Source organism: Zosterops lateralis (genome assembly GCF_965231275.1).
Source record: "Zosterops lateralis genome assembly, chromosome: 6".
NCBI lineage: Eukaryota > Metazoa > Chordata > Aves > Passeriformes > Zosteropidae > Zosterops > Zosterops lateralis.
Genome location: NC_139761.1, coordinates 2,100,312 through 2,122,936, shown reverse-complemented (window position 1 = coordinate 2,122,936; position 22,625 = coordinate 2,100,312). Strand labels below are relative to the sequence as shown.

Below are 22,625 nucleotides of genomic sequence, written 5' to 3'. Positions count from 1 at the left end.
GGAGGAGGAGGCGACGGCGGCGGTGCTCCCCCTCCCTCCCTCCTCCCTCCCTCCCCGGCGGGACAAAGGGCTGCGGCGCGCAGGTAGGAGCCGGCCCGGCCTGGCCGCCCCGGCGGACGGCCCGCAGCGCCGGCGGGCACCGGAGCTCCCTCCTGCCCGGCCCCGCTCCCTGTTCGCTCCGGCGCTTCCTGGTTGCCCCGGGGAGCCGCGGAGGGCGCGGCCGCCTTTGTCTGGGGCCCGTCCGGAGCCCCCCGAGCCGCCGCGGGAGCCATGGGCCGGGGGCCGCCGCCTTAGCTGCACCCCGGGCCCGGCGGGGACGCGGCGCTGGACATGGAGCCCGCGGCGCGGGCCAGCGGGGACATCCTCAGGCGGAACCCCCAGCAGGACTACGAGCTGATCCAGCGGGTGGGGAGCGGCACCTACGGCGACGTGTACAAGGTGAGCGGCCGGGGGGGCGGCCTACGGAGGATTCCCAGTTGTGTGGAAAGGGATTGACCGTGAGGGAGGTGAGGCCCAGAGGAGCTGCGGCCGCACCATCCCTGGAAGTGTCCAAAGCCAGGTTGGATGGGGTTTGGAGCAGCCTGGGTTAGTGTAAGGTGTCCTTGCCCCATGACTGAATGAGATCTTTAATATCCCTTCCAGCCCAAACCGCTCCGGGATCTGTGCTTGCAGCGCCAGAGGAGGTTCTCTCTCACCGCTGCCTTTCTTGGGGGTTTGAATTGGTGAAAATATCGCAGGAGACACTTCCCACGTTAGTGCCCCAGGAGGTAGAGGATATCTCTTGGCTCTACCTGTTTGCATCCAGTTAAAGCGCCTGATTAAAAGGGTGTCGCTTTATCCCCGAGGTTAATAATAGCCCGGGAAAGGCAGAAGCAGATTAAAGCTCTTCAGAAGCTGGAACACGAGGTAGAGTTAGAGCAGCACATCAAGCAGATGCTCTTGGAATGGTGCATACAAAGAAAAAAACCCTGTCCATGGCAGGGAGTTGGAACTGGGTGATCTTTTAGGTCCATTCCAAGCCAAACCATTCTGGGATTCTGTAATTCCATATTGGTGCTCACATCACCAGAACCACAGGAATGGGGGACAGGAGATGCAGGCAGGAGTGTGTTCTTCTTGTATGAGCCCTGTCCTCATGCATCAGGGATGTTCCTCAAACATCAAGGATGTTCCTCAAGCATCAGGGATGTTCCTCATACATCAAGGATGTCCCTCAAGCATCAGGGATGTTCCTCATACATCAAGGATGTTCCTCAAACATCAGGGATGTTTCTCAAGCATCAGGGATGTTCTTAATGCATCAGGGATGTTCCTCATACATCAGGGTCTGTTTCTCAAACATCAGGGATGTTCCTCAAGCATCAGGGATGTCCCTCAAGCATCAGGGATGTTCCTCAAATATCAGGGATGTTCCTTAAACATCAGGGATGTTCCTCAAGCATCAGGGATGTTCCTCAAGCATCAGGGATGTTTCTCAAGCATCAGGGATGTTCCTCAAGCATCAGGGATGTTCCTCAAGCATCAGGGATGTTTCTCAAACATCAGGGATGTTCTTCATACATCAGGGTCTGTTTCTCAAACATCAGGGATGTTCCTCATGCATCAGGGATGTTCCTCATGCATCAGGGATGTTCCTCAAGCATCAGGGATGTTCCTCATACATCAGGGATGTTCCTCATAACTCAGGGAGGCTCAGCAGCTTTCAGGGCTGGGCGAATTACAAAGAAAGCCTCCAAGTTTTCAACCTGTGCTTGGCAATGTGCGTGTTCAGCTGCACGGGGAGGGGAGGCTGTGGGATGTTTTCCTTTGTAGTGCTGTTGAGTGTGTTTAAAATAGACCTGACACAGCCAAGCGTGCAAGGGAAGGTGTGTTGCTGTGCCACATGAAAGGCAGCAGTAATTGCTCCTGCTGGGGGAGGGCCCTTTGCTAATGCTCAAATTGAAGTTTTATAGATGGATCCTGTTCCCACCACCCCTTTGAAATGGTTACTTGTGACCTCAGGGAGTTATTTTTAAAAGTTTTCGTGGTGCATATTTACCTTCCTCTTTTATTTATTATTTTTTTCTCCTCCAGTGCTGTGCACAGATCAGTCAACTTCTTTCCTTAGGGATTCTAGCAGTAAATCCTTTAAAAGAACATTTCAGCTGTCAGAAATCTGGAACTCTGCATACTTAGAGCTGCTTTTCTTTGTGTGTGTGTGTGTCTGCCCAGTGCAGGGCAGCATGACAAGAAAAATAACCAAGGCAGCACGACAAGAAATAACTAGTCGTGTTTTTGTGTCATCTCTTTGTGGAAAAAAAAAAAAAATAGAAATATTCTGCTTCTCATTATCCTGGTAATTAGTGGAGAGCTGTGCTGACATGTCATCCAGTTTCCGCTTCCGGAGCTGGATTGTGGATGCACAGCTCTGCCCCATGTAAACACATCCATCCCCTTTAAACAACAACAAAAAAAATCCCTCACAACCCTCTGTCCCCCCTCCTCCACTCTTTGAGTTATGAAAAATAACCTTCTGCTCTCCTGAAAGGGTTTCAGATAAGCAGCAAACCCAAACTTTCTCCTCGTTTGCAGCCTGGCAAATTGAAATCAGGAGTTTTTTGGCAGGCGTTGTTGTGAGTCCGAAAGAAGTATGAAGTTAATGAGTTTAAAGTAGTTTGAGAGGCTGCATTTGTTTCTAGGTCGTTGGTTTGCTCTTTGTTTTTGTAAAGGCCTGCAGCAGGAACTGTATCAAGGGAATACTGAATCAGATGGCACTGCTTCTTATGATAAATGTGCACAGCAAACTTATTTTTTAAAGTCATTGATGTTATGATCATTTTAAAAGTAAGGTAAACCTTTTTTTTCCTTGAAAGGGCTTAAGGTATAAACATTGTACTTTTTTTTTTTTTTTTAGTCCCTGGTAATTCTCAGTGCAGTTGGCACATCTTATGCTCGCTGAGGGCTGTCAGGAGTGTTTATAAAATGCATTTATTAGTGAATATCCAAGTGTTTATTATGTTGCAGAGCTCAGGCAGGGCTTGCTAGAGAGTGCTCTTAAATTAAAATGGAATTTTCCCCTCACCTCTTCAAGTGGTTTCTCTGCTCCTTCACCAATAATGAGTCACCAGCGTCTCCAGCACAGTTGTTTTTGGGATGTCTAAGCCAGGCAGCCTCTTCCTCAGATGCTTTTTGGTGCTGGTGGTTAATGCTTTAAATTCTTCTTGGGAAGTTTGGTAGCTTTTAGAGTAATTGGCTCTTTTTTTTTTTTGGATGGTGAAGGTGGAGGTTAAGCAAATATTTCTCTTCACTATTAGGTTACAGAAGAATATTTAAGGCTTTTCCAAAGTTCTCCTGCCCACTTTGCTTTTTGTTGCTACCGTGAAAGGTTTAAACAGAGATGTGTTTTCTCAGTGTTTGTGGGGTTTATTTCTCTTGTCTGTCACATGGCACACAATGGCTGATTGTAGCATTGCTCCTGAGTGCTGGCTTGTTGATGTCGTTTTAATATCTTTTTTTTTTCCCCCAAAATGCATTTCAGGGCTGGGGAGAAACCATCTGTAAATAAACTCTTGTCTATTCACAGCCTGTGTAAATAGATCCAAGTTTGGGTCTAGCAGACTTGGAAGTAATTTCCATTACAATCCTGACTTGTTAGTTGTCTCATCCGTGGTGGGAAAGCTTTTTTTTTTTTTTTTTTTTTTTTCTTTTTAATAGAGGATATTATATTAAACCAGTTCTGTTCCACTAGAATAATTTATCCCTCACAGCATTGCACCAAGATATCTTGAATTACTGACTTGTGAAAGAGGTTGTAATAACAAAGATGAGAACTGGAACTTAATGCTATGCTGTTTAAAAAATAGTATTTTTTTATGTCCCCAGTGTCTCTCAAATCTAATCTGTCTTTCCTGGAAAGGTCATAAAAATGAAGATCTCAAAGCAGTGTTTAAAAATGACACAAATTTGTTCTGTTTGCAGTCAGAACTTCTGAAATGCATCTGTTTCATGCTGAAATAGATGTTTTGTGTGTGTGGTTAATGAAGTAACAAACATTTGACTGGGGTCTTGGGACAGAAAATGGAAAAAAAAAGCTGCTGGAGACTGTAAACAAAACTGAACCTCCAGCAGTAGGAAGTGGCTGGTCAGATCCCATCCCAGGTAAATTCCCAGTGTGGTTGGATGTTTCTCAGGATGGCTTTTCACACCATAATGACCCCTGAGTGAACCTGCAGCTTTTCAGTAGAGCTCTGTAGTCCTAATTTGTTTAAGGCTGCTTTGATAACAAAGTCACACCATCAGCTGTATAATCACACATTCCTGCAGTCCATGGTATTTTCTGGAAGTGCTTGGAATAGCCTAAGACTGGCCTGTTTTGCTCAACTCGTGGAATTTGGTTGCATCAGAACATCCAGTCGTTTGCTGGTGTGTAATTGTGGATCTCAATGTCCTCATGGGGCTTTGGAAAATTATATTTGGGGGATAGTTCCTTGCTGCTCGTCCTTCCTGAGTGGATTTTTTTTATTGGGATGTTTGAAGATTTGGTGGAGAGATTTAGGGGGAATATTGAAGTGTCCAAGGCCAGGTTGGAAGAAGCTTGGAGCAACCTGGGATAGTGGAAGGTGTCCCTGCCATGGGATGGAGTGGAATAGGATGAGCTTTAACTCCCCTTCCACCCCAAACCATTCCCAGGGCTCAGCTCTTTGTGTTTTTCCTTCCAAATGCCCCCCAAACAAGAGTTTGAACTGACCCTGGCTTCTGCAGAGGGGGAACAAAAGGGTGGTTGATGTAAAAGGCTGTAAATTCATCCTTGTTGAAGGCTGTTGTTTGGCAGGCCAGCCGGGAGCCCATGGATGTGCCGGGCCCGGCACCCCGGGCTGGGATGAATAGCGGGATGTCTGTGCTCCCCGATGATCAAACATGACCTTGTGCAGCAATTCTAAAGCTGGCTTGTTTGGCCTTTTCCAAGCAGGATTGTGAGCAGGGCCACAGTGGCTTTCTTGAAAAGTAAGCACAAGGGACAAGGAATGCACCAAATTCGTGGCAGAAGCTGACTGTAAACAAGAGACGCTTTTTTTTTTTATGGAATAGCATGAAAATTTCATTCTTTCTGGAGTCACCTGCTCAGTCTCTCTTCTCTTGAGATTATTATCATTATTTTTTAATCTCCTGCACCAAATAAAGGCATCAAGTTAGAAGACAGAGAAACCTGCAGTGTTTTACCACTGTTTGCTGCTGGAAAACAGCGAGCAATGAAATTGGATTGTGGCACACACAGACTCTGCTCAAATGCAATTTAAAACAAGTAACAAAAATATTTGTTTTGCTTTCTTTGTGTTTTCTTTTTTTAGTGGTTGCCATAAACGTGTGACTCTGTCCAGTTTGAATCAGGCTTCAGCCCTACTTGTGTGGTCACTGCCTTGTTCTCAGAGCTCTGGATTCTAATTCCTGGTGCAGCCAAAGGCTGTTGAGAGCCTGGACTTGATGTTTAGAAAATATTTCTCAATGTCATTCTAATCTCTCAGATAATGAAAATTTATCAGTTGAAGTGTTTTACTGCTGAAGTCAACAGGTTAAGAACAGAGTATTAAAGGGGTTTTTTTTTGATACCAGAGAACAGTTATGGCTGTGACAGCTTTTAATCACATATTCCCAGCTCCATACAAATATGTTTTGGCAGCTGCAGACCAATTGGATTTGGCCATCCCTGACTCAGCACTTCTGTCCCTGGTGAATATACATTGCTTCCACATAGAAATGACCATAAAACATCTGTCATAGGGGGGATTCCACTCTTCCTCTGCACATCAAAGCCCTCTGGTCAGCACTGTTTGCTGTAGCCGTGCCTGAACTCTGTGTGCTCTTTTTTCCATAGGAATGGTCTTTGGAATGACTTCAAACCAGTGCTCTTGAGTTTTTTCTTACTGCTGTGGAGTTCCCCTTCTGGGGAATGGTTCGCTTTTCTTTTAGGATACAATCAGTAGGATTTCTGTTTTCAGAACTAAGATGCTCCATGGCTTGTTGACACCCTCTGTGAGGATATTCAGCAGTGGAAGGTGAAACCTTTGGGGTTCCATTTGAAACATTTGTAATAGTTTTTCTTATTAAGGATTTGCTCTTTGATGTGGGATGTTCCAAGCTGTTTGGCTTTAAATATTAAATCCTGTGACTGACATTTCTGTTTGTCAGGAGCTGTAGTAACAGGACAAGGAGTTAAAATTAAGGTTGGATACACAGAAGGAATTCTTGGCTGTGAGGGTGGGGAGATCCTGGCACAGAGTGCCCAGAGAAGCTGTGGCTGCCCCTGGATCCCTGGAAGTGTCCAAGGCCAGGCTGGACAGGATTTGGAGCATCCTGGGATAGTGGAAGGTGTCCCTGCCCGTGGCAGGGATGGAACTGGATAATTTTTAATGTCCCTTCCAACCCAAACCATTCTGGAATTCTGTGTTTTCTGTTAATGGGAAATTACGTGGTGGGAGTAATGTTTCCCCTACGGTAGTTTGTCTTAACTTTGAGGAGCATGCAGTCTCCAAAATCTTAAAAATAAAGTCTAAATTTCTCCTCAATGTGAGCTATCCATTAAAAGGAAGCAAACAGTGCAATTCACACACCACCCACCCTCCCAAGAGCAGAGACCTGAGAGGGAAGAACAGATCAAAGATCAGAACATTTGCCCGCCAGGATCTCCTTCCTCTCTCTGCCTCCAGAAGACGCCGCGGTCATTTCCACTGCCAACACTTGGAAAAGCTGGGAAGCATCCAGGATTTCTGGGATGAGTGGCTGAGCCCCAGTTCTGTCAGAGAGGTGCGTGGTAGAAGCTCACAGATCATCCCTGTCAGAGGGAGCAGCTCTTCCTGCCGCCGAGGCCGTGACGGGGTTTGGCAGCGCGTTCCGCTGACACCAGCAACTGTCCGTCCTCATTCCAGCTGGAAAAACAACCTTCCCTGCCACCTTCAGCCGTGTTTGGCACCTGCTGCTTGCCTGCAGCTGGGAGTGAAGAGGAGAGGCAGCATCAGCCCAAGGTGATTCCTGTTCAGAGCAGAGCAGGGACATCTCCATATTCATGAAGTTGTTCTCGGGCTCAAGGCAATCTCAGCGCCTTGTGGTTGGGATTTCCACAAGGACAGGGAGTGATAAGATAAAAGGGAATGGCTTCACACTGACAGAGGGCAGGGTTAGATGGGATATTAGGATTAAATTCCTGCCTGAAGGGTGGGGAGTCCCTGGCACAGGGTGCCCAGAGTAGCTGTGGCTGCCCCTGGATCCCTGGAAGTGTCCAAGGTCAGGTTGGACAGGATTTGGAGCATCCTGGGATAGAGGAAGGTGTCCCTGCCCTTCCACCCTGGCAGGGGGTGGAATGAGTTGGTTGTTAAATTCCCTTCCATCCCAAAACATTCTGGAACTCTGTGACTTTCTCACACTTCGCCATTTCATTAGGTTTTCGGATTTTAAATTTTTGGAAGAAGCCAGAAGAGTTCTTTCCCAGTTTCTGAAGGATTTCTAGCAGTAAGAGCACTCAGCAAGGTTTGGTGGACACAGCCACCTTTGATCTGGGCAGTTATGCTGGTCCCAAATCCATTCTGGATTTCCAATAAAAAGTCACATCTGGAGGCTGCATAAACCCTTCCTTCCTAGAGAGACAAAAAGTCATGAGTTTGGCACAGAGAGATTTCTGTTCTGCTCTTCAGCTTTCTAAATTCTTTCGCCCAAGTGTTGGAGTTATTAATTTCATCCAGCACAGTGGATGGTGTCTGCAAGGTCCTCCTCGGCCAAATCTTACCTTTTTCCATGATGGATGGAAAACACCATGTGGAGAAGCTGAAGCTTGACCATGTCTTTGAAGCTCTTGAGTGAAAGAGCAAATGGGAGGGTGAGGAACAGAATTGCTTCCAGGATTGTCCTAATCCAGTACTTTCACCTAATCCTGTGTGTTTCCACTTAGTTCTGTTCTCCTGAAGATAATAAAAAGACTATACAAATATAGTCATGGATTCCCTCATGACCACCCTTTTGGACCCCAGTCCTGGTATCCAAAAACTGCTGAATTTACTGATCCTTCAACATGGCATCTTTAATGCCAGATTTAATATCCTGGCACGTTGGAATTACTCCTCCCCCAAGTGTATTTTTGTGTCTTCTGCATGAATATAGTGTCTAGGAGGTTCGTGTTTTCATAGAGATGAGGAAGATTTGGCTAGAGAAAGAATGTCTGAAAAAAAGAAAGCTGAATGAACCATATTTTCAGCTCAGTGTGAAAAAGCTGGATTTGTAGCATGTTTGAAACATGAATTTTGAGACATTCCAGAAAGGCAAGTGCTGTTTTTCCTCTGAGTGAAGAGGTTATTGCAGGGGGAACTCTGTTGTCTTATTGATAAGAAATCATTCCTAAGATTTTTTGTTGAGCAGCTTTGTCTTGTGCAGCATTAAAGGCATAACAACTTCTTACATTTGAGGGAATGGTCCACCCCAAAAAGCTGTATTTGTGATGATCCACCCCAAAAAAATCTGTATTTTTGTCCTGTTCTCAGCTCTGTGTGTGTGATTCTTTGCTGATCATTGCTGTTGAAGCAATAAAGAATCGAGTTCCGTTTGCCTTAACTTGCTGTTTAACGTACAGACATGCAAGATCAGAGTTGGATTATAAACATCAGGCTCCCAAAGATGTTTGGGGGATTTAGTCATTAATCCCAAGGGATGATAAGTGCTGAAGTCTCCTGTACAGGCACAGAGATGTAAACATGGTAGGTAAAAAGAATAAAGGTGGGGCCATACCCTCTTTTATGGATGGATTTTTCCCTTGATAAAAGTAAAAGAATTAAAATTTGACAGGAAGCGGTGCCTGATGGGTGCTCAGTGATGGAACAGCTTCAGGTGTTTGTGTTTTATTTATGAGAGGCTGGGAGACAACAGCAGCTGAAATTTTGAAGTATTTGGTCTACAGTGACTAAAGGGAAGAGTATTTGTGTTCCTTGTAAATATTCACAGTCCCAGACAGTCCCCAGGACGAGCAGTTTCTGATAAAACCATTTAGTTTTTTCAGGCATGTGTGTGATTAAATTTAAAGCCCTGGTTGAGCTCTGATCCTCTGCTTCTTGGTTAATTGTGAAGAAGTAGGAATAACTGGCTTAACACAGAGCCTTCTAAACTTTGCCAAACACTTCCTGTCCTGAGAGTCTTGTTTTTAAATTTGGCTCACAGTATCAAACAGGACAAAGGGATTTCTGAGGATGGATAAAAAGATGTCGATTTTTGATTTCAGGATCCATCAAATAACTACCTAAACAGGGCACACGAACGTGGATTTTTCCTTTTCCTCATCCCGTGGGTGTTGAGGTTTGTGTGAATCCTGCAGTGGGATGTCTTTGAGCACAGACTGACTGTGCTGGCTCCAGGCAGCTCCAGGAGGGATGGAGGAGGAGGAGGAGGAGGACAGGCTGTGGCTTTGCTCCATGAAAGCATTCTGTGAAATTCCCCATCCCTGCAACTGTTCAAGGCCAGCTTGGACTGAGCTCGGAGCAACCTTGTAGTAGTGGAAGTGTCCCTGCTCAGAGCAGGGGGGTGGAAGGAGGTGTTGTTTGGGTGTTCCAACCCAAACCATTCCATGACTTTTTGAGTCACTCTCCCCGTGTGCTTTGTTGTGTTTCCTCGAGCGGAGCCCAGGGAGATTTTTTTGGGAACAGGGAAGCAGCCAGGCTGTGCAGAATCTCTACCACGATTTCCTCTGGCTCTCTGGAGCACATTCCTCACTGGTGTCTGGCTGGGGGAAGGCAAATGCTCCATGGAAAATGCACACAGCTGCTGCAGGGAGAGAGAGGATTGCATTCCTTGGAGATGGGAGCACTGGAAGAGCCGAGTGTCCGGCCTGGGATGAGCCTCAAGGGCTCCCCAGGGATCCAGAAAAGGTGAATTTAAAACCCTATAGAACCACAAGAAAATAAAACCTATATAGATAAGAGAAAGATGGAAAATGTGTTCTCAAGCACGTTAAAATTTAAAAATACTTCTTTTAAAATTCTACTTGAATGGGATGGAGGGATGAGCCTCGAGGGCTCCACCAAAGGTGAATTTAAAACCTTATAGAAACATAATCAAGAAAATAAAACCTATACAGACAAGAGAAAGATGGAGAATGTGTTCTCGAGCATGTTCAAATTTAAAAATGCTTCTTTTAAAATTCCACTTAAGTGGGATAGAGGGATGAGCGTTGAGGGTTCCCCAGGGATCCAGCAAAGGTGAATTTTAAAACCCTATAAAAACATAATCAAGAAAATAAAACCTGTATAGACAAGACAAAGATGGAAAATGTGTTCTCAAGCATGTTAAAATTTAAAATACTTATTTTAAAATTCTACTTAAATGGGATGGAGGGATGAGCCTTCAGGGTTCCCCAGGGATCCAGCAAAGGTGAATTTAAAACCCACAGATATTGAAAAAATACAGGAACACAATCAAGAAAATAAACCTATATAGACGAGAAAGATGGAAAATGTGTTCTCAAGCATGTTAAAATTTAAAAATACTTCTTTTAAAATTCCACTTAAATAGGATGGAGGGACGAGCCTCGAGGGTTCCCCAGGGATCCAGCAAAGGTGAATTTTAAAACCTATATAGACAAGAGAAAGATGGAGAATGTGTTCTCAAGCCTGTTCAAATTTAAAAATGCTTCTTTTAAAATTCCACTTAAGTGGGATGGAGGGACAAGCCTTGAGGGTTCCCCAGGGATCCAGCAAAGGTGAATTTAAAACCCTATAGAAACACAATAAAGAAAATAAAATCTATATAGACAAGAGAAAGATGGAAAATGTGTTCCAAGCATGTTAGAATTTAAAAATACTTCTTTTAAAATTCCACTTAAATTGTGAGGCCCAATTTACCAGAATATTTTAATTATGGAATAACACATATTACTTGAGCAGCTTGGTTTTGGTTCATTTTTCAAAATAAAGTGAAGTCACTGGCCAAGTGCTTGAAATGAGGTGACTGAAGTGAAACTGGTGCTCCATCACTATAGATGAGAAAAAGATTTCTGATTTTCATGACATCTCAAAAAAGAGTCTTGTTTTCAGGTGACATTATTTATGTGAATTAAAATCAGTTCAAATTAAGAAAACAAACAATAATAATAAAATCAGGCCTTTTTTTTTTTTTTTTTTTTCCTCTGTTCCGGCTAAAAATAAAAGTGTGAGAGGATGAGATAACTTGCACGATTTTCAGTCATCATCTGTAATGAAATGGCAGCATATTTCCTCTTTCCTTCATCAGCAGAAGTGCAAAACAGATTTTCTCTGTAACCTTTCTCATGTACCAGCACATTTAGAACTTTGATTTTTTTCCTCACTAAAAAAACCTCCTGAAATGTCATTTCTGTTTCTTCCAGCAGAATTCCACATTCTGATTTTGAGTTTTCTCCTGAATCAGAAATATTGCTGGTCACTATTTCATCACCATGAAATGAAGAGTGTAAATAATTGCTGGGGTTTATTTTGATATTAATAATCCTGTTATTATTTATTTTGCTAATAATAATCCTGTCCCAGGATCAGAAAGAAGCATCAAATCTTCCCCATCTCCCACCCCAAGAAGGTGACAATTGATACAGTCCAGATGCAAACCAAAGCTTAATTGTAGAACAAAAAAAAAAAAAAAAAAAAATTAAAAAATCTTCTATTTTTAGCTGATTTTCCTTTATCTTCTTCAGTTACACAACTTCTTTATTAATTCTCTTCTGCTCACTGGTTTGTTTAACAATAAAGAGCAAAGCACTGACCTGTTTTCTTCATCACAAGGCAAATTTATGGCTTGTTCCTTTTAATTTTCTACTTGTGAGTTCATCTCTGAGGAGCTGAAATTTTAAGGGAGTGATTACTGAACAGCTTTGTTGGAGGTAGATTTTTCTACTTAAATCTACATTTTCCACCTGAATCTCTCCAGATTCTATCTGATAAATTATGATAAAGAAAAAGAATTGATACAGATCTTTACCTTTGGTTTGGAGGGTTTGATAAAACAGTTGCAATCTCAAAATTGCAAATTTTTTTTCCCTTTAAAATGCCAGTGGAGGCTCCTGAGTTTTGCTTTTCTGAGGAGACACATCTCACTCTATGTTAACTCCTATTAAAAAAAAAAAAAAAAAAAAAAACCAACAAAAAAAACAGGAAAAAACACTCTTTTCTTTGGTAAAGATAAATGATGGTTATAAATTCTTTAGGTTTTAATTATTTAAAAAAAAAAAATTCCTTCAGAAATTTGTTTTCTTCCTGCCTGGAAAGCCAGATTTATTTATTTATTTATTGTCAATGAGAAGAAAACACACAGATACTTTTCTTCAAATATTTTGGTTGTCACATCTCTTAGTTCTTTCATCTCTGAGGAATAAATAAATTCCCCTGCAGCTGATGAAATGTATAATCTTTTAATGTTACTTGGTTTTTTACTCCATAATACTGTGAGGGTTTTTTTTTTTTTTTTTTTTTTTTTTTTTTGCTGTCATGGTCTATGGATTCAACAATAAAATTGTTTTACATTTCTTTTCCCTCTCTTCTCATGAATAAATCCTTTTAAACTCCATCTTGGTTTGTAGTTTAATGTATTTGAAGGTATATTTTCTCTTTTTTTCTCTCTTTTCCATATTTTATATCCCTGGCCTGTAAAGCTGTTGGGCATCTGTTCATATTTATGTGTATCAGCATCTCCATGGGCATTCTTTGATTCTCATGATTTTATGTTCAAAAATGTTTTATTATTCCCCAGGAAAGTGAGTTATTTCCAGTAGCTTTTCAAGCCGCTGTAATGCACACAGTTGTTAACTTGAAAAGGTTCTTTTCTGGTTTGTTTTTTTCTCCAGCTGAGTCAAAACTGGGGCTTTTTAAAATTTTTTTAATTTTTTTTTTCCTCATGTGGTATTTGTTTGTATCTTTCATGCAGCGTTAGTTGCTAAATAGCACTTCTGTGGTCAGGGTCTGTTTCTAGCTTTAGCTTTTCAGTTTTAGAAGGATGATGCCAAATATTTTGTAAAGGATGATCTGCCAAGAAAATTTCATGGACGAAAAACCAACCTCTGCTTGGAAACACACGGCTGACTTCTTTTGTTATTTCTTTTCCCCCTTAAATGAATGTTATTGATCTTTGCTTTATTATTGTTATCTTTATTGCCCCAGGTCTTTGTCCTTTCAATAATTATCACCAGGGATGAGAATTAAATGTTTTTAGTGGCTACTGAGAGCTGTAAAACCCCTCTGCTTATCCAAATCCCCAGTCTGGTTTTCTGGGGAATGAAGAGAGTTGGCCTCACATCATTAATGAGCTGTTAATCCCTTATTGCTTGAGTTAATTGGCCTTGAGTAAGAAAGTGTCAGAAGTCTCTGAGTGAAAGGTGAGTTCTCCTCCTCCCAATTTTCCCTGCCAGAGATAAACTATCTAAATTTCACCAATTGCCAGCAAAAATAAATACATTTAAGCCTTTATTTGCATTATAGCCAGGACAGGAGTGCCAGCAGTGAATCTGGGATTCAGGTTTTTAATGTGGAATTTATTTAAATCCTGAGACTTCTGCTGCATTCTGAGTTCTGTCCTTTCAACAGGGGAAGCTGTAAATGTGGAAATAGGGAGTGACAGCTGGGAATTTTTCACCCAGCCTCGTGCTGCTGCTTGTTCTAAGCCATGAGGACTGGCAGGATCCATCTGGAGAGCGCCCACAAAATCAATATTTGTGCTTGTACAACGTTCAGCTCGGAGATCCAAAGTGATGGCTCTGTTGCAATTACAGAATAAACGAGTAAAATTAGCGTGGAAATCTTCATTTTGGGTTTATCCAAAAAAAGCACTGAACTGCTGGTTGTTAGAGATGATTCTCTTTTAGTGTCTTAAATCTATCAAGTCTCTGTTTGGGAAACAGTTTCTGAAAGCCTTTGTGCCTTCCACCATAAAGGAGTCTGGTACTGCTCTCCATCTCCAAAAATCCAGCTGGAAAGTTACAGGGAGAACAATTTCCCCTGGATCTTTCTGCTTCCTAAAAGACAGAAACAGCCCAGAAAATTAGGAATGATGTTGAGGTGTGTTTGTTCCAGCAGCAGAGAGGAGCCAGAGGTGTGAGCAGAGCTGCAGTGAGGAGTGCAGTGTCCCCATGGGGAGGGACACTGGAGCAGCATCTCTGAGGAAAAGCTGAGACATTTGGGGTTGTTCAGCCTGGAGAACAGAAACATTGGGGTGACTTTTAATTGTGGCCTTTCAGGACTTGAAGGAGCCAAGAAAAAGGATGGAGAGACTTTGAGCAAGTGACAGGACAGAGGGAATGGCTTCCCACTGCCAGAGGGAGGGGTTGGATGGGATATTGGGAAGGAGTTGTTGCCTGTGAGGCTCTGGAACAGTTCTAGTTCTCCCAGAGAAGCTGTGGCTGCTCCTGGATCCCTGGAGGTGTCCCAGGCCAGGCTGGACACGGCTTGGAGCAACCTGGGACAGTGGGAGGTGTCCCTGGCCATGGCAGGGGCTGGGACTGGACAATCTTTCAGATTCCCTTTCAACTCAAACCATTCTGGGGTTTTGTGATTCTATGACAGTTTTTTCTCTCTGGCACAAATCAGCCTGTCCAGTAAGACTGGATTTACATTTGCCAGAGTTGTCCAATTTGTTTTTTTTTTTCTAAGCTTTCCTCCTTTGTTCCTTTTACATTTTTAATCCATGCACAGACCTTCAGAGGTGGAAGAATATCTTCAGCATCTGTTACAGAGACACTCTCAGCACCAAGCAGGAGAGACTTACCCAGTCTCATATTCTCTTCAGTTTTTTTTAGCATGGAGCTATGGGGAATTTTGGCTTAATTTTGCTTATTTTGTCTTCTATAAAAGGAGGAGTTAAACCCCCAAACCAAGAACTGCAGCTGGGTGGGTTTGGTACAGGCACCATCTGAGGAGTAGAATCCATGGATTATTATTATTATATTATTGTCATATTATAATGCCACATTATTATTATATTATAATGCCATTATTAGGAGTTTGCTGAGGGTGCTTTTGGGGTGTGCTGGTGCTGGGAGAGGAACCAACACATTCTACTCACTCCAAAACTGGGAAACAGTAGTGGGGAGCTGCTATTTTTGGCTGGAGCCAGGACAAGTGATTGTTCCCCTTGACCCCATCCTGACACCAAGGTTTGGATCTGCTCTGAGCAGATGTGGCTTTGCTCTGGCCTCTCTGCTTGGCTTAACCTGCACATTTTCGATGATGATTTTTTTTTTTTTTTTAGAGCTTTCAGAGAGTTTGGTTTCTTTTACAAAAGTACTTTCTTAATGTACAGCACTGGAAAAAGCTGTGGTGTCCTTCTTGTGAAGGATGGCAACTTTAGGCTCACACAGTGCAGATTAACTCTTGTTGTTGTTAATCTGGGATTTCTGGGTAGTTTTGTGGCTTCAACTGACATTTTAGGAATCCTCAACTCTGCACTTGGGGTGTTAAACTGACCTGGTAAAGAGATTGTATTTAAGAGGAGCAAACATCTCCTTTCCAGTCATTAAGAGTATGTTGCTGATAATTGTTTTTTCCAGCTCTAGTTACAAAGCATTTCTTAAATCTGTCAGATTTATGTAAAACACAAGTGTCAGCAAAATTATACAGTTAATTGTAATAAACATTAGGAACATTTATTTAAACTTCTACATTAGGACATAATTGTATTTCTGTTAGAGTCTAGCAGAACACTATCCATCAAGAATTCCCTGTTTTCATGGTTTTAGGGCAGCCCATAAAATGAGAGAGATTTCCTTGGGTCACTTCAGCTGGGTGAGAGCTCTTGACAGTGATAGATGTGAACTCAGAGACGTAGGAAGGTGAATTCAAGGCTCTGTTTGATGATGCTGTGAGATCTGGAAAGGAAAACGCAGCACAGTGGGAATTTCCAAACCACACAGAGTTGTAAAGTGTAAGAGGTCAAAAACTGGAAAGCAGAGGAGCTTGTTTCACTCACAGGGCAGGAGGTCAGGTACCTTTTGAAGGGATATTCAGTGTCTGGGGACAAGCAGGCAGCACTTGAGGCAGCAGAAGATCGTGGTCAGTGGTGAGTGAAGCTTGGCAAGGGCTGAATAAGCTCTGGGGAGGGACGGGAGGGCTGCCACAGGAGCTGCAATTATGATTCAATTAAATGAAGACACGCTCCAACAAACAGCTCCTCTGCTCAATGGGGCTGTTGATCCAAGGCTGGAGATGAGACAGTGACGTTGGGGAGAGGAGAGGATTTCACCATGGAAATTGAAAATACTAATTTGGAGCCTGTGAGAGGGATATTGCTGCATGAATCTTCCCTTTCTCTTCCTCGGTGGTGAGGAGAAAGTGGCAGGAAGAGGACACTGAGCACAGATTCAAATGTCCGAGTTCCCCCATTTTTGACCATCTCACGTGGCTCAGCACTGTGGACCCCCCTGGGCTGGAACTGTTTGGTTTGCACTCTTGAAAACAAATAAAACACAAGTGCAGAGAGCATAACTGGTTCTGAAACCAGTTCTCGGTGTTATTTCTGGTTGTTGGCTACAGAAAATGTCCTCCCCAGAGAGTGTTTTCTCAGGTGTGGTGTTTGGGGCTGCGGTGGGAAGCGTCGCACACAGGGATTGCCACGGGTCTCACCTCCAGTTCCATTGTCCCACAGCAGCTGTTTGGGAACAAAGTCAACTCTCAGTGGGAAAACCTGATGATTTTTTTGTGTGTAATACTACAAAACTCTCCCAGCTCCCCAAAATAGTCCTACTAGCAGTGCTGTCACATCAGTGGGATGTGCTCAGTCACTACAGCAACGCAATGGGACATCCAAAAAAAAAAAAAAAAAAAAAAAAAAAGGAGAGTACTTGTATTTGTACTTCGTGTTTTGTTTTGTTTTGTTTTATTTTGAACACAGATTCCATGTGATGTTCTGCAGGGTTAGTATTCAGCTGCTAAAATATTCTGGAAGAGCTGTGCTCAGTGGGATGCTGTCATTCATCCTCTGTCAGGCTGTGGGACAGCTGAAGAGGTGACCAAAAGGCTGCTGCCAAACTCTTCTTTCTCAGTAAATGAACTCTGTAAATGACATTGAAGCAAAATAAAATTTGCCTGTGGTTCACCTCATTCAAATACATCCTTGTTGTGATCCCGTTCTTGTGTGGCTCATGTTGGAGCTTTGAAATCCTTCTTCGAAATCCTGTAGTTTTTGTTTTCATTCCATAGGGAACGTGATCTTCAGATTTGAGTCTCATGAAATAGAATTAGGATCAATACTAATAAAGGGCAAAAAGCTTTGTCTTCCTCTTGGAGAAAGTCTTGCAGCAAATGTCTTGGGAATCTGGGATCTGTTTCTGTCATGTGGAACTGGACCATGTTGTTGATTGGAGATGAGGACACCAACATTGAGCCTTTCAGCCTTCAGTGTCAAATTAATTCTTAGGAGACTTTCTTATATATTGAAGGATCAAAGCCAGCAGAATTAAAGACAATAAGACATCTAAGAAGTTTTATCTTTCTTAAAACTGAAGTATTAGGTTACAGAAGAGCTCATCAAGGTTCATTATATATATGTCATCCTAATGGGATAAATGCATAGAAATGATTGTTTTCTTTGTCAATAATAGCTCACAGGATACTGAACAGGTCTGGATTATCTGGCATGAAGTAACAGCTTCTCTGGCCTCCGGCTGGTTTCAGCTAATTTGAAATTGAGACTTGAAATACAGAGGAAATTTCAAGACATGAGGAGGAGGCAGATATTTGCTGTTGGGCTCAGAAAACGTAAATAACATGAGTTGAAGAACTGTAACTTGTTAGCCTGTAGTTCCCCCTCTGCAGTGCAGAAGTGTATGAATAGACAGACTGGTAGATCATTAACTAATTCTTCACATTAGGGACTTACATTTTATCAAATATCATTTCTAGTCAAATTTCAGGTTTGATTCACAAAGCTGGTGACGTTGATGTGGTGCCCTCCTGTCTGAGCCTTCCTTGCAAACTGCACAGTTCTTTTTTTTAAAATTCAGAGTGGTGCAGACTGCAGTGACTCGTGGGAAATGAGGATTTCTTTAACTGACACGTCCCAGGGTGATCTGAGGAATCCTGATCTGACAGTTTTCACATCTAGGTGTGTACACGGAGAACCAGTTTCTAGCCCTCGCCTCGTTGCATTTTTAATGAGAGCAGTAATTAATTATTGATGGAGTGTTCAGCTGGCAGGTGGCAGAGGGGAAGGTGGAGCTGTGTGTACCTGACAAAGCTGCTGCAAGCCCAGGGGAGGGAACAAAAGCCTGGGGTGACATTTGCGGGCGGGTGACGTCTCTTGGGAAGCCTTTTGGGTGATTTGCTGCCTGCTCACAATGCCAATGTCTAGACTGGAAATCTAAACCCATTCCTTATCTGTGAGCAGGTTCTGAGGATCAGGGAATACTTGGGATTTTGCTTTTGGTTCTGGCACAACAGGAGGTGAAGATCACGTGTGGTCTTGGTGTCGTCAACTCAAGAATGTGTCTGGTGGAGGATGAAAGCTGTGGGACCAGAAAACACAGTGCCTCAGACAGCTTGATATGTTTAGGTCATAAATATCAACCCAGTGGGGACTTGTGTGTTCCAGCAGGCAAAGTGTGATGATTGAAACCCAAAATAGTCCATGTCCAAGCTATAGATTATATATGAGCTTAATGGTGATATTGGAAAGCAGCAGGACACGATTTGTGTCGTGTGTGAGAGCCGAGAGCCAGGAACTGCAGTGATCCCCAGCCTGAACCTTCAGATCCCAGCCAAGCAGACCTTTGGCAGACTCCATCCATTCCTTCAGGCTTCAGCTTGACAGTGGCACTTACTGCTTGTATGGAAAAGGAATCTTTGTGAGGAATATGATCCTTTTCATACTCCAGAAGTGAAGCTGATACTCTGGAAACGGTGCAGGCGACTTTTATCTGAACAGCTGAGCTGCTCCTGGATAAAAGTTTGGATAGTGGAGCATCCCTGGCTTCACTGGGGCAGAGTGTGTGTCCCTGCTGGGAACATCCCTGTTTGACATTGGTGTAACAGGACCAGAGCAATCCTAATCCTTTATCCCACTGAGATCCACCTGCTCCTTCAGGATTTTGAAAGACACCAAAGATTTTGCTGTGGTCTAAAAACACCTCGGTGGGAAGATGCTTTCAGAAGTGGTGAATGTTTCCTTTGTGGTTTGCAGATGGTTGGGTCCTTTGTAGAGTTTTTCAGGTTCTCTTTGAGATCAAGTTGAGTCATATTTGTGTCCTTGGCCTGCGTTTTGACACCCATTTCATGTCTCAGCACTGCAGGACTTTGATAGGCCAATCACTGGGTTGGGTTTGCTTTGGTGTGGTTTGGTTTGATGTGGTTTGGTGTGGTGTAGTGTGGTTTCATTGGGGTTTTTTCCTGCCTGGAAAGCCTTTCCCTGTTTTGAAGCATGACTAAATGTTGATAGAACTGAGGGGTTAATCCTTCAGGCTCTTGATTTTTCCTTATTTTAAGACTTCTTGTCCATGCACAGGAGAAGAGTTTTCTGTAATGATTCCCTTCACAGGGTCAAATTTCTTTAAATCCTCATCTTAAATCCAAATTAATTTAACTTAATCCAATTTTCCTTCCATTTCCTGTGATCCACCTCTTCACCAGATTTCAGCTGTTCAGGAGACTCTGAATATTTGTTAGGATAAGAATGAAACAATTGGGATTAAACTCCCGTAACTCTTGGGTGCTCAGCCACAGTGCCTAATTAAATCAGATTGTGTGTCCTGAATAATAGTTTAGCTCTGGTGATGGTGCCTGAGTGATTTATTTACTAGAAAGTGTTAATGAAATCCCCTCTTAGAACTTTTTATATCTGAGGTTCCAGCACTGAATTCTCAGTTGAAATTTGGAGCATGTCCAGAGAGGACAGTTCTGAAAAGGCTTAATTGGAACTGTTTCTTCTTCTGAGGAGGATTGTGGGGACCAGAGAAGGAGTTTTCAGAGTGAACTTGTTGCAAGGAGCTGTGACTCATCCCTGGTGTCTCTCCTGCTCCTCTCAGTTCCACTTTTGGGGCACATTGAGGTTTAGCACCATGAGATGGGTGAGCCCCTGATGCATCTGTGAGCGCCAGAAACTTCCCTTTAAAATGGTGTTTGAGAGACATGAACTCTCATTTCCAGGTTCAGGAGGAATTTCTTCCTCGAAAAGGATGGTCAGGGGCTGCCCAGGGAGGTTTGGAGTCCCCATCCCTGGAGGTGTCCAGGGAGTAACTGGAAGTGGCTCTCAGTGCCCTGGGCTGGGTGACAAAGTGGTGACAATCACTTGGTGATCTTGGAGAGCTTTTCCAACCTCAGTGACTCTGGCATTTGCTGGCAGATGTTTTAAAGTCTGGAAAAGAACTGCCAGGAACACTTCACAATTCCAGCCAGGCTGGTGCTGTGCTGATTTCTAAACCCAGATTATCCTCACCCACGTTGGTCTCTGCTTTGCCTTGTATTTGTATCAGACAACATCATATTTTTTTGTACAATCTGTAAGACTGTGAGATGCCTTTGAATTGCAATTAAATATATCTTAACTCTCTTGTTTCAGGCTAGAAATCTTCATACAGGAGAACTGGCTGCTGTAAAAATAATTAAATTAGAGCCTGGTAAGTTGTACATTCTTTCCTGTATTTTTGAATCGCATTTTCATTTTTTCCATGTGTTTATTTTCACTCACTGTGGAGTTCTAGACAAAAGAAATGTTTGGGGTTGTTTTGGGATTTTTTTTTTTTTTGTTTATAATTTTGGTGGTTAGATGACAGGAAGCCCTGCAGGATGTACCACTGCTCTTGGCTGTGTCAGGCTCACTATTTCCTTGTTTGTTCTTATCTGCCTGATCAATTGCTGCATGAAGAGATGTTGCAATTACAACGTGTTGTTAGGACAAAGAGAAGATTAGGGACAGATGGTAAATCGTGAGCTCTGAGCCAGTGAGGATGGGCTGTGGGAGCTGAAAGGGGGAAGGGATCAGGCAGTGATCCTGACTCCCACCAAAAGTGCTCTGGGAAAACCAATGGGTTTGAATGTGTTTTTGGATGTGTCATCTTTCCTTTAAGCTCTGCTGAGAGAGGAGGATGACTCCTACTGTCACCTCCCCATGGAGTTTCTGCCACAACTCCTAAAAGCAGGAGACCCAGGGGATCTCCCTCACTGAGCTGAAGTTTATTCTGAACTCTGCACAGAGAGTTGAAACCTGAAATTGTGTCCTGAGTGGAAATCACAACCCTAGAATGGTTTATGCTGGGAGAGTCACAGAATCCCAGAATGATTTGAGTTGGAAGAGAACTTAAAGATCATCCAAGCTGAAGGGCTTGAGGGGAGGGTTAATTTTTATTTCTGTGCAGAAAAAGATGGGTTTGAAGGCTGAAGGTAGAAAAAGTGTGGGGAGACTCAGGGGGGAAGTGAAAACCAGTGCCTTTGGGTGACTGTGGTTCCTCAGTGCCCTTGGCAGAGCTGGCCTGGCTTTGTTTGGGTGGACTGCAGTGATAAGGTTAATTAGGCACTGGGACCAAAGTGGGAATCCCTCAAAGCCTGTTTGAAATGCTGTGGCCAGAGCTGGGGGCAGTGGGGCTGTGGGGAGCAAACCATTCCCCCAGCAGGTCTGTGGTGAGGCACAGCAGTGCTTTAGTGACAGAAAAAGGACAATAAAGAACCCACTGCTGCCTTGGTGAGGAGCTGCCTCCTGCATTGTGCCACTGCAGCTGATCCAGATGAAGTGTATCTGCTTTTATTCTGAATTTGAAGAACTGTTTTGAAAGCTGAAGTGGAGCAGAAGCTGAATCCTCTGTTGATAGAACTGAGGGAGGAGCAGGATTCTGCCTTTCCTTGGTGCTGCTTAAGCACTACAGTGATAAATGCAAGACTCTGGACTCAAATCTGAGAACCCCACTTTAATTAGCACTGATGACCATGTCTTGTGTTTAATTATGTTGGTCTGATCACCACAGGGAAGCGATTTCTTCTGGTTTGTTTTGGTTTTTTTAATCCATCTTCTTTTAAATGTTGCCAACCTGATCTCCATCCATCTCATGTACACCCACAGCCTCTTGGCAGGGATCTTGTTGTGTGTTTGGTTTTTAAGGAGGATTCACAGCATTTATTTACTTACTTATTCCTTTTTAAGTCTCATGTTCAAAATATTCCAGATTTTTAAAGAAATTAATAATTGGCTGCTACAGTCTTCAATTTTCTGATTAATGTTAAGGGTTTTGAGTAGTTTTTGAAGACTGTAAATTGCAGGGCACTATCAATTCCTGTACCACGTCAGGAGATGTGTTGGAATTACCTGTGGTGGTTTTCCTGGGAAGGGCAGCCCCTCCAAACACCAGCACAAATCCCTCTCACACAGCAGGGCACAGCTGGAATAAAATTAATAATAAATTCCCTAAGTTAGTCCATGGAGAAACAGGCTTGGGAGTTACATCCAGCATCTTCTGGAGGGGAGTAGGAGGACGTGTCTCATCAAGAGCAGTTAATTAACTGATGGAAAAATAAGAGCTCCAAACTCAACACTTGATTAATACATAGATGGGGATTGGGAAAAAAAGAGAAAAGACTCTGAAGCAGAGAGTGCTCCAGAGGAGGTGAGGAATGTGTTGAATGAAAGCTGAAGGAACTGCCCTCAGTAAAATGGCAAGATTTGAGCAGATTCAGGATATT

General features: G+C 43.1%; 1 protein-coding gene across 1 annotated transcript in view; it reads left to right on the top strand.

Moving 5' to 3' along the window:
- Nucleotides 1-6: 6 nt before the first annotated feature.
- MAP4K5 (mitogen-activated protein kinase kinase kinase kinase 5) overlaps nucleotides 7-22,625 on the top strand; it is a 59,204-nt gene continuing 36,585 nt past the window's right edge. Inside the window, exons 1-2 of the mRNA XM_083863436.1 lie at nucleotides 7-438; nucleotides 20,515-20,572. Of these exons, the coding sequence (XP_083719562.1) occupies nucleotides 331-438; nucleotides 20,515-20,572 (166 nt within the window). The 5' untranslated portion in view covers nucleotides 7-330. The remainder of the gene's footprint in view (nucleotides 439-20,514; nucleotides 20,573-22,625) is intronic.